This window comes from Leishmania donovani, chromosome 27 (assembly GCF_000227135.1).
Source record: "Leishmania donovani BPK282A1 complete genome, chromosome 27".
Classification (NCBI taxonomy): domain Eukaryota; phylum Euglenozoa; class Kinetoplastea; order Trypanosomatida; family Trypanosomatidae; genus Leishmania; species Leishmania donovani.
In genome coordinates this window covers 821,517-832,309 of record NC_018254.1, presented here as the reverse complement: position 1 = coordinate 832,309, position 10,793 = coordinate 821,517, and the positions used below count along the sequence as shown (strand labels likewise).

The following is a 10,793-nucleotide window of genomic DNA, read 5'->3' as shown; positions in this document are numbered from 1 at the left end:
GCGGAGGCCGCGCCCCGGCGACTGTGGCGGAGCATTGCGGGGAGGCGTGTGTGTCCCGCTGCTTCGCGCCGCGCGATGACGGTCCTGTGTGGCCGGGCCGGGGGCCAGAGTGGTGGTGGTGGTGGGGGTGGCTGGGCTCGTGCTCCATGGCGGCGAATGACCGCGTTGAAGCAGAAAAGGACATAAAAAACCAAATTCTTTGGAGCCATTCGCGAATCTGTGAACCCCAGGGGTCGATCTTGCTTATACGTACGCGCGGTCACGCAGCAAGGCACCCTTGCAGGTCTCCCGCCAATCAAACGGGCGTATGCGTGTCTGTTTAGTTACTTCTACTCTGCCACCTGCTGCCTCCTCCCCCCGATTTGTCTCCTGTCAATCCCTCCACTCGAGCACGTGCACACACAGACACACAGAGACATAAAAGCGCTGCTTTTCCTAGCGCTGGGCAAGATTGCAACGCCACTCGTGTCTTCCTCTGCCGATGATCCATCACATACGTCAGCCACTCGCATGTGACATATTGCTGCTACCACGAATGTTGCGGCTGCTGCTCTCTTCGCCGTCGGGCGCGTGTCGTTCTCTTGCCTTTGGTGCTTCCCTTCTGTGCTCGCGTTCACCGGCTGACCACCGTGTGACGTCTCACTCTTGCGGCTCGCATTGCTGACCTGCTGATTCTTCAATTCACAACCAGGTTTGCTTACTCGCTTGTGCCCACTGTCAGCGTTAGAGTTGTTTGGCAGTTGCACGCCTCCCCTTTCCATATTGGCGTGCCGCTTGCGTTTTTCGCCGCACTCGTCTGTCGCTCGCGCGAGTTTCGGGCTTGTCCTTTGCCTGCCTCTCGTCCTCGAAGAGGCGGACGAAGGGGTCCATTCCGTGTGGAAGACACCCATACGCGCGCGATCGAGGGGCCTACTTCCCCCTTCCCCTGCATAGGCGCACCGGCACGCGCTCCTGTCGACGGCCACGCGTGGCATCTTGGTTTTCGTTGTCGTCTGCATCACATGCGTGTCTGCTGCTGCCAACACCGGGCGACTGATTGAACAACGTGTTGTGAGAGGTGAAAGGGAGAACTCGTCCCGCCGGGGGAAGGGTGGGGTGGAGGGCGTGGCACAAGCGTAGGCGCTCTTATAGGGCTTCTTTTTCTTTTGTATATTTCTGCTCTTCCTTGCTCGCCTTTTGAACAGGGCCGACAACGGTGCAGGCGCGCCGCCGTGACTGTCGGCCAGCGATGAGCGCGTCCGCATCAGCGTCTTCGGAAGATGATGCGACGGCGGGTTCAGTGACAACAACGCCAGCGCACGGCGATTGCAGCACCGCTCCGCCGTCTGCATCGGCAGACGCGGTGCCGTCCTCAGACTTCCTGCAGTATCTTACTGAAAAGGCGGTGGCACTAAAGCTATTCAGGGAGGGCCAACCTCAGCGAGCGGCAACAAGGGCGTCAGACTCAACAGCGGCTGCCGCAGACTCAACAAAGACTCTCCCGCACACATGCGAAGCAGAACCGCACGATGCCGTCGGTCTACCGACGGTGGTGGCGGCCAACCGACCGTGTACGCCGCCACCCGCTTGGGCCACTACGCTGCCCAGTTCCATTTCTGACAAGATACCCTTTAACACCTTCCTGTCGCATCTGGCCCTTCCAGGCGTACGCACGGGTGCAGAGCGCATGACGGATTCGCCTACGCCGATGCAAGACGGTGGGCTTGGCAGAGGGGCGGAGGGAGCCGACAGCACGAGGGCCGTACCCGAGAACCGCGCGCCGTCGTCTACCTCGTCGCCGCCGCATGTCCATCAGCTGCGGTCGAGACAGTTTTTTCTCCCTGCCCTTTGTGAGGTGTGCAAGCAGACGGTGCTGAAAGCGAAGATGTGGCCGCAACCACAACCGCAGCAGGCGATGTTGACGACGCTGCAGTCGGGCACTGCCTCGTCGCCGCCCTTTGCTCTGCTATCGTTTCTTGCATCACCCACAACGCCATCTGAGGCGGCGTGCTCTCTGTTACCTGCAACGGCGACCCCCTCCTCCTCGTCGACGTTCTCGTCAGCTGTGGCTGCTGTTGCTGCAGCTCCGTCTCAGCCGTTCCTTGGATTCGGCACGGAAGGCTACCGATGCAATATCTGCGGCCTTGTCTTGCACATCCACTGCCTCGCCAAGATGCGGCTGGTGCACGAGTGCGAGGTCCTTGCTCCGGTCGCGCATCAGATGCCGTCCACCTTGCCGACATCGGCTTTATCTTCCCCTTCTACCTCCGCGCTCACAACGTCGGCGGCGGTCGAAACGGGCACTACATTATCCTCGATGGTTAGAGGACCCTTTTCATGGGATCGCGCCAAGGCAATGCTGGTGAGCTACCTCGACCCTGACGACAGCGCCAACAACCTCCGCGACGCCAATGCGAAGGCTGTGCTTAAGGGTGTGTACGCGCTGCTCGACACGATAATTGCGCGCTATCCGACGTTGACGCCGCTTACTTTTTTGAAACGGTACTCGACGATGCAGGATCTGAGCAACGCGCATCAGGCGCTATATGCAGCGTGTGTGGCATCTCTGGACGACACGGCGCTCCTCGGCAGCATCAGCTGGGATGAGGTGCGGCTGCACTGGCCAGCGCAGACAGGTGTTGCCGCCACCACATGCTCCACGCCCGCCTTCGCGGCCCTTCGGCCGCTGCGCGTGGACAAGTCCGTCCTCGAAAATCTCAAGACGAGTGTGAGGGGTGCCGGCGTCAAGGGCTTCTTCTCGTCTCCCTTCTTGCGAAAGGGGGCGGCAACACCGATGATGGCACAGCGGGCGGCATCCGATGATAATGATGATGACGTTGCGTCATCAACGTGGCCCCTCGCTCATTATCCGGTGCAGCTGCTTCTCTGGCAGGCCATGCGGTACGCTACGGCAGTCTACGGCGAAGTGTACCGGCGCGGCTCCCTCTCCTCCACGTTCTCGGTCGCACTGCTCTTCACGATCAAACGCAGCGGCGCCGAAATATCGAAGCAGGAAAATGACTCAGCGGTGACGAGCTTGCTGGAGCTGCCACCGAGTGCTCTGCGGCTGTCGCGGTGGGCCTCACAGGCTACCGAGCCGAGTTACGCCCTCCTCGTCGACGACGTCGCCGGCCGCATCGTCGTCTCCTTCCGCGGAACGTTAAACACGTTCGACATCATGACAGACCTCGCTGCGGTCAGCCAGCCATTTTGTGGTGGCTACGCCCATCAAGGCGCAGCGGAAGTGGTGAATACGCTCTTTGATCAGCGGGCCTCGCGGTATGGGGAGAGAGTGGAGCAACAAAGGAAAGCAGCCGCAGCTGCGACGGCGGTCGAGGCCGTCACAGACGCGACGCCGACCACCGCGGAAGACGCAGCACGTCGTGTCAACATGCGTGCGACAGCGACTCCGTCGTCTCCAGCGAAGAGAGTCGTGGGTGTGGAGGAGCAGACATCGCTTAGTGCCACCGGCAGTGAAACAGATGACATCAGTGCCCCTGAAGCGACCAAGGAGCCGGTGATGGTCGCGCTGGAGCCGTATGCACTGCAGCCGCTGGACACACCAGATGGACTTCTCGACGGGCTCGAGCAGCTTGCGGCGGAGCACCCGTCCTATTCGATTCTCATCACAGGCCACTCGCTCGGCGGCGGCGTTGCTGTGCTCTTCGCCACTCGGTTGCACTATGACGAGGTACTACCGCCGGCTGTGCTCAAGCGTATTCACGTGATCGCGTTTGCACCGATGCCGACCTTGTCCCTGCCAGCTGCTTCGTGTTTTGACCAGGTGAGCTGCGCGCGGGCCGACGGCGGCTACAGCCGTCGCGATGTGCCGCAACAGAGCGCTCCAGCGGGCGCGTGCTTTCCGGTATGGAGTGTTGTGAACGGCTTCGACTGCGTGCCGCGGCTGCAGGTGAATACCATTGATCGACTGCTGCGGCAAGTGGTCGGACCTCAGATCGCCGCCTCTGCCGAGGTGTCGTCAGCTGCGGCTCCGGCCGCCACAGATGCACGGCAGCAAGCACTTCGAGATTTGCGTGAGCGTGACACAGCGACATACGGCGTGGCTTCCGGCGCGCATGCGGAAACGGAGATGGTAGACATGCCCACAGCGCCCACCAAGGCCACCGCGACGGAGGTTCCATTGCCGTGCGTACACGACAACACCATTCCAAGGGCAGTAGATGATACCGTGGAGGACGGCGCGAACACCTCAGTTTCTGAGGTGATGATTAGAGTGTGCACATCGGTGGACAGTGGCGCTCAGGGTGCATCAAATCTCAAGAGCTTACCTTCGAAGAGCGAGGACAGGCGGCACGAGGCGCGGGATCTCTCTCACGAGCTTCACCACCCTGGGCGGGTGCTGCTACTCACCTCGCCGTGGGACGGCATGAGGAACCGCCTGGTGGACGTGCCACGTGGTCATCCTGTCATGCACGAGCTGTTCCTCATGAAGTCCATGCTGATGCAGCACATGCTGGACTCGTACAGCGCTTCACTAGGAGAGATACATGAAAATCCACGATACGCAAGTAGAGAGGAGCGGAGCTAGGCAGCGCGGTGCAGACGAGTTTCTGGGGAGGGGAGGCTATACAGGGCACGACACTTGCCCCCTCCCCACCCTCTACCTCTGACTGTAGCGGTGAGGCTCGGCTGGTCGAAGCAGGCGCACCGCTCTCACAGAGCTGACGGCGACACGAGAGTGGTGTGGCGGTGAGGCCGGAGATGCCGGGGAGAGGCGACGGAGCGGGATGAGCAGAGGTCGAGGCGCTTCCGCCTTGATTGCAGGGGTGAGTGTGCTGGAGAAGGGGGAGGGTCCTACGACGGCAGGGTAGCTTTCTCTTTACGTGTGCTTTCAGATGCCCAATGTGTGAGAGCTTCTGCTGGAGCTTGGTGGCGGGTGGTGGTGGTGGTGAAAGCATAGGGAGAACAAATACGAACCCGGCAAGCGCGTCGAGCACGCAAGGGTGAGCAGGCAGTGGAGTGGAAGGGGTTTGTGTGTACGTGTGTATATGCCCGAGCACAATCGCCCAGAGTCGTGATCGAAGGTTGCCGGAAGTAGAGCGGACACGAGGAAGGGGGAGGGGGACATTTCTGCGCGGGTGATGAGCAGCATCCATTGCGATGGGCGCTGGGCCGTGAGTGGGGGCGGACCACGCACCCAGTGAGAGCCGCGCATGTGCACAGGTACGCACGCTACAACGACACGCACACACTCAGACTGATATACGCACAAAATAGAAAACAAACAACAAACGTACGCATACATGCACCGACCTTGAGGTGTGCCACACTCCTGACCCCATGCAACGAGAAGGGACAGGGAGGGGGGCAACCCCGCCCACCCACCTCCACCACCGGAGCAGCAGTGACTAACAGTGCAGTAGCAGGAAGCAGCTGCAGACAGCGCAGTGAGTGGGCCAACGCTTTACCCGTTGGCGTGCTAACGATGACGTGATCGCGACAGCGATACCTCTATGTACATGCACACAGCAACATCAGTGCTGAAGCAATGCATGCTTCAGTGGCAGAGAAGCGGCGACAGCAACTACAACGGCAGCAGCAGGGAGAGTGAAGATGGTTCACTGGATGGGGTCTGTGTATTTCCTCGTGGATGGCTGGGCGACGCATGGCGGGCATCGAGAGGGGGTGGATGCAGTGAGAGGAAGCGTAAGCGGACGAGGGAGAGAGAGGAGGGGCGGGACAGCGGGAACGGCGACGGGGTGGCCGTGGTACATGTATATATACATGTGTGTGTGTATGTGTAAGTGTGTGTGCCTGCCACTGCGCCGCCTGAGAGAGCGAAGACGAGAGAAGCCGTGCATACGCATCTCTACACAAGACAAAGAGAGGCACACGTGCATCCATGCTGATTTCTCAGTGCCGCCCCTCGCCCCTTCTCATCCTCGGACGCTTTTCCCTTCTCCGTCCACCTTCTTCCCACCAGAATAAAGGAAACCCCCCACAAACAACACATGCACAAACACGTACACGCTCACTTCTTCTTCATCTTTCTTTTTTTTTCTTTTCGTTCAGCGTTTCTTTCTTTGTGTTTTGCCTTCTTCGTGTGTGCGTGCGCCTTCTCCTTTCGGATGTGTTATCATCATTTTTTTTTATATCTTGCTGATATTAGTCTGTGTGTGCAGTTGTGTGCGTGTGTGTTTTGTTCGCGCACTTCGCCCGAACATTCCTCACCTGCCACACACGCTTCCTCTTGTCCTTTGTTTCTTCTTCGCTGTTCTCCTGCGTCTCACTCTGTCTCTCTCTCTGTCTGCCTACATGTGTGCGTGTTTATGTGTGCTTCTCCACCCCCTTACACACCTGTCCTCTCACTCTCCAACGTTTTGCGGCTCTTTTTTGTTGCATTGGACTCGAACCCTGCGTGTGCCCCCCACGTCACACCTCACACATCCCACAAACCCCGCAAACTCTACGCTACACCACACACACACACACAAATCGGTGCACCAGTCCTCTCTCTCTTTCTCTGATCTCTCTGCTCTCTCTGCGCCCTCGCCACCCACAGGAAGCGAAAGAAAACACAACAGGCGGAGTTTTTAGGCTCGAACGTGCACACGTTTTAACCGCCCCCTTTTCTTTGTCTCCGTGTCTCGGTGCGTGTAGTATCAGCGGTTGTGTGTGTGTGTGTGTGTGTGTGTGTGCGTGCGTGCCGCGGCTCTGATCCTGTCTGCGTGTCTGTCTCCCGTATCTCCTTCGTGTGCGTGTGCGTATTCGGTCACACGACACTTCCATCACCGTTACCACCACCGACCCCTTCGGAACATCAAGGATCTCGCTAAAGCCATCGCGGCCCTTGATCACTTTCGCTCCGCCTGACGCGCACTGTGATTCGCTCTTTCTTTTTCGTCTGCTGTGTTCTGGGGGCATTTTGCCTTTGTGTGCGTGTGTGCCTGTCTGCGCGTGCCTGTGGTGCGTGTCAGAGGGAGCCTTGTGCTGGTGCTGTTGTGGTTTTTGCTTGCGCACACCCTTCGCTCCCTTCGCGTGTGCTCGCGTACCCGCAGCGGGCTGTGCACACGGGGGCTCATCTCGTTCTTCTTCTCGCCCGCCGGCCCCCCTCTTGGCGGTACAGAGATACTGGCACAAGTGTGTGTGTGTGTGCTGGAGTGCTGTTTCTTTCGTGTTTCCCTCTTCAAGAAAGAACAAGGAAGACACGCCATCATGAGTGCCTGCACCGTCTACGTGACCGGGATGCCGACCTCGGCGACGGAGGATGACATCTTCGATTTCTTCACTCGGATCGGCAATGTGGCAGAGGTGCACATGCCCTCCGCGGAGCACCAGCCGGCTTCCGGGGCTGCGGCAGCCGTCGAGGTCGTCTTCGACAAACCCGAGGATGCCGTCAGTGCTGTGTCGATAAGCGGCAGTGACTTCCAGGAAGACATCCCAATCTACATCTCCGCTGTGGCGCCAACCGCCGCTGCGACAGAGAAGCCGGCTGGCAACGCTACAACCACCGCTGCGAACGCTGGCGGCGATTCCAACGGCAACGCGGCTGCAGCAGCAGCTTCAGCGGAACCGGGTGCTGGCCTGCTGATGCGTCGCTCGGCAGATGCTGAGAGGACGTCCAAGAATAAAGTTGTCATCTCGTCGATTTATCCTCATACGACGAGGGCGCAGCTGCGCGAGGTCTTCAGCCCGTGCGGCGCCATCTGCGACTTTCACCTGATCCCCACCCGCCACATGGCCTTCGTGGGCTACACGACGGAAGAGGCGTGCGAGAAAGCGTTAAAGCTGGACGGGGCCATGGTGAACGGTAACCCAGTCGTCGTACGGCCCTGCCCTCCACGCGACGATGCGCCTGCGCCTGCATCCCGGCGCGACGCGACGCGTCGCGGCAATGAGAGCACCACTGCTTCTGCGCCGAGCCGGCGGCAGCTGGATGTCCGCGTCGTCGTCCACGGCGTCCCCTCTGATGTCACAAAGGAGGCGCTGCGCGCCTTCTTCTCTCCCGATTGTGGGCCGCTCACAGACGTGTTTATCAAGCCAGAGATCGGCGTCGCCTTTGTGGCCTTCACCTCAGCCGAGAACGCCAAACGGGCCATCAGCAAATCGGGAGAGATGCTTATGGGAACCCGCGTAAGGATTGAGCAACGACTTCCACTGATCTGCCGCCGGTGCGACAAAGAGGGGCACGTGGCGGCACAGTGCAAGGAGCGTTCGCACGGCTCCCGACGCCGCAGCAACGAACGTCGACGCCGTCGTCGCTCGTCTTCCTCTACGTCCGATCGCGACCGCCGTCGCCGTCGCCGCTCTGACTCGCTCGACCGCGACCGCCGCCGCCGTCGCCACTCGCGCAGTCGCAGCCCACCGCGTCGCCGCCGTCACAGTCGCAGCCCGCCACGCAGTCGCAGCCCGCCGCGTCGCCGCTAAAGGCAGCAGGCCCAACCGGAACGATGTGCGCGTGACGGTGGTGATGGCGCGTTTAGGCGAGCGCAGCGCGACAGTGCCCTCCTCTCGCCTCTCGTCCTAACGTGCCTGATAAGAGCACTGAGGCGATGCGGACAGTGTCGCAGGCTAAAAAAAGGAAGTTGCGTAGCATAAGATGGCATAGATGGGACGTTGCGCCTGACGCGGATGATGGTGACATGAGCGTTGTACACGTGTGCACGTCAAGGCAGCAGAAAACGGATATCGGTAAAGAAGAAGATGCTGTTCGTGTTTTATTATATATATATGTGCGATGTTGGTGCGAGTGCATATGTATTCTGGCACCCGAGGGAGGTGTTGGTGCTCATGTGCGTGGCGGGTCTTTCTCTCTTCTTCTCCGCCTCTTTGTTTTTTTTTTGTTTTCCGTCGTGGCCTTCCTCTTCCTCCCTCCTCCCCCCTCTCCCTTCACGACGTCTTTCCGGTGGGTGGTGATGCACCGACATAACCGCGTGTGCAGCACCAGCGAGAACTGCACACACAAAAGAAACTCAGAGAGCCCCGAAAGAAAGTGGTGCCTTATCCCCACTACCACCTCCCCTGCCACGACAGCCGTATACGGCGGTGTTGGAGTGTGTGGGCGTGGGCGTGGGCGTGGGCGAGTGTAGAAAGAAAAGCGCAGACGGAGGATGTGGTTCCCTCCTCGCCGCCCTCTCTCTCCCTCTCTCGTCTTGTCGACCAGATCCGCGGCGGAAACGGCGTGCTCAGCTCCAGAGTGGCGTGTATAACGCACACGCCTGATGTGCGCCGCCGTCGACCTTTCTCTCCTTCGCGTAGTCTTGTCTGTGCTTCGCATTTCTCATGGTGCCGATTCGTCACAACCACGTGGAGGAGGGAGTCTGTATGAGTTTGCGTCTGTAGCCCTCTCTAGCTGTCTGTCTTCGTTATTGCCTCTACCGGCCATCCCCTCTCTCTCACTTCACCCCCTCTCCCACGCCCACACCAACACACCTCTGCGACGGCTAGGATGGAGCTCCATCGTAAAGAAGCACGCAACGCACGCAAAATAACACAAACAGAAAATCGTTGACACAGCACACACACTCGCTGACACCAAAACAAAAAAGGAAAGCGAAAAGGCCGAAGAGCGGATTGGGTGAAGACCGAAATATACGCATACATATTATACATGTATACCTTATACTTGTATACATAATTTGTCTCTCTCTCCTTCCGTTCTTCTGTGGTGAAGAAGATCCGTCTCCCTCCGCCCCTCCCTCCCAAACAAAATATAACGGCGCACCGTTTTTCACTGCCTTTCATCGACGTCTAGGTGTTTGTGCGTCTGGTGCGCGCGCGTGTGTGTGCACTCGACCTACGAAACCTAAATCTCGTTGTGTGCGTGTGCGCTTTTCGTCTTCTTTCTCTTCCCTCTTCGCACGCATTTACGCATCCGTCTATCTCCTCTAACGATGAACCCGAACGAGAGCAACACGGGCCACAAGGTCCTGATAGCTGATCTGCCGATGATGTGGCCCAGCGATATGCGCCGCTTCGAGAAAGAAGGTGGGGTGTGGGGCCGACAGTTTAGGCAGCGGCGCCGTCAACTCACCTTTGCGCTGACCGTGTCCGCGGCGACGACGCTGCTCGGGTCGTGGTATGTCGTGATGCGGCGCAGAAACACGTATTTTGTCCTCTTCTCTACTTTCAGCGGCTTTTCAGTGCTCGGTTTCTGCGTGGGCATGTCGCTCGCCCCGCTGTGGTACGAGAACGTGGCGAACAACAAGGAGACGTCCATGATGCGGCGCGTGTGGTGGGCGAAGGAATGCGCGAAGCACTGGGACTACTCGCAGGTGAACAAGGAACGCTGGATAGCATCGTACCCCAAGGCTGCGTATCCGTGCAAGAAGATCGAGTAACTTAGCAGCAACCCAAACCTCTTTTTATTTTCTCGCCTGAGGTGCGGTTGCGTGCGCATGCGCATCTGGGTGTCTTTCTCTCCATCGTCGTAAGTCCGTGATGCTCCGCGTATTGGCGTGTACGAGTGCTGCGGTGGTGGGTCTGAAGGACAAGGCCTGCTGTGGCCTCTGGTGGCTTTTTCTTTTTCCTCCTTTCTTTCTCTTTGTTTTTCGTTTCGTTCGTAGTGCCTCTGACGACGGATGGGCGGGGGGGCACACACCTCCGTGCGTGGCGTCTCACGGTCCCGTACCTCCCCCTCCCCCACTCTGTGGCGAAAGTCAGGCAGCCCCCCACCCCTACCCCTGCCAGTGCCGAGCCGCTTCCGGTGGTGACAGGGTCAGGTGCCTACCCCACAGGGGAGGCCAGCGCGACTCCTGTCCGCAGCCAGGCCCTGGACGGCGTGTTGCTGGAGCGGCCGGCGACTGTGAAGGCGCTTGTGCCGTCCGCGCGATGGGCCGAGCGTCAGCGCGGCT

At 59.4% G+C, this 10,793-nt stretch overlaps 3 protein-coding genes across 3 annotated transcripts; all 3 read left to right on the top strand.

Annotated features, from left to right (window-relative positions):
* Positions 1-1,228: 1,228 nt before the first annotated feature.
* LDBPK_272030 (hypothetical protein, unknown function) lies at positions 1,229-4,528 on the top strand (the record flags this gene model as incomplete). Its single annotated transcript, XM_003862006.1, has 1 exon — positions 1,229-4,528. One exon carries the CDS (start codon positions 1,229-1,231, stop codon positions 4,526-4,528), a length of 3,300 nt encoding a protein of 1,099 aa, XP_003862054.1.
* A 2,627-nt stretch (positions 4,529-7,155) lies between these two features.
* LDBPK_272020 (RNA-binding protein, putative) lies at positions 7,156-8,367 on the top strand (the record flags this gene model as incomplete). The annotated part of the gene is made up of 1 exon (XM_003862005.1): positions 7,156-8,367. The coding sequence occupies one exon, from the start codon at positions 7,156-7,158 to the stop codon at positions 8,365-8,367; it is 1,212 nt and encodes a 403-aa protein (XP_003862053.1).
* A 1,466-nt stretch (positions 8,368-9,833) lies between these two features.
* Positions 9,834-10,280, top strand: LDBPK_272010 (hypothetical protein, conserved; the record flags this gene model as incomplete). The annotated part of the gene is made up of 1 exon (XM_003862004.1): positions 9,834-10,280. One exon carries the CDS (start codon positions 9,834-9,836, stop codon positions 10,278-10,280), a length of 447 nt encoding a protein of 148 aa, XP_003862052.1.
* Positions 10,281-10,793: the final 513 nt, after the last annotated feature.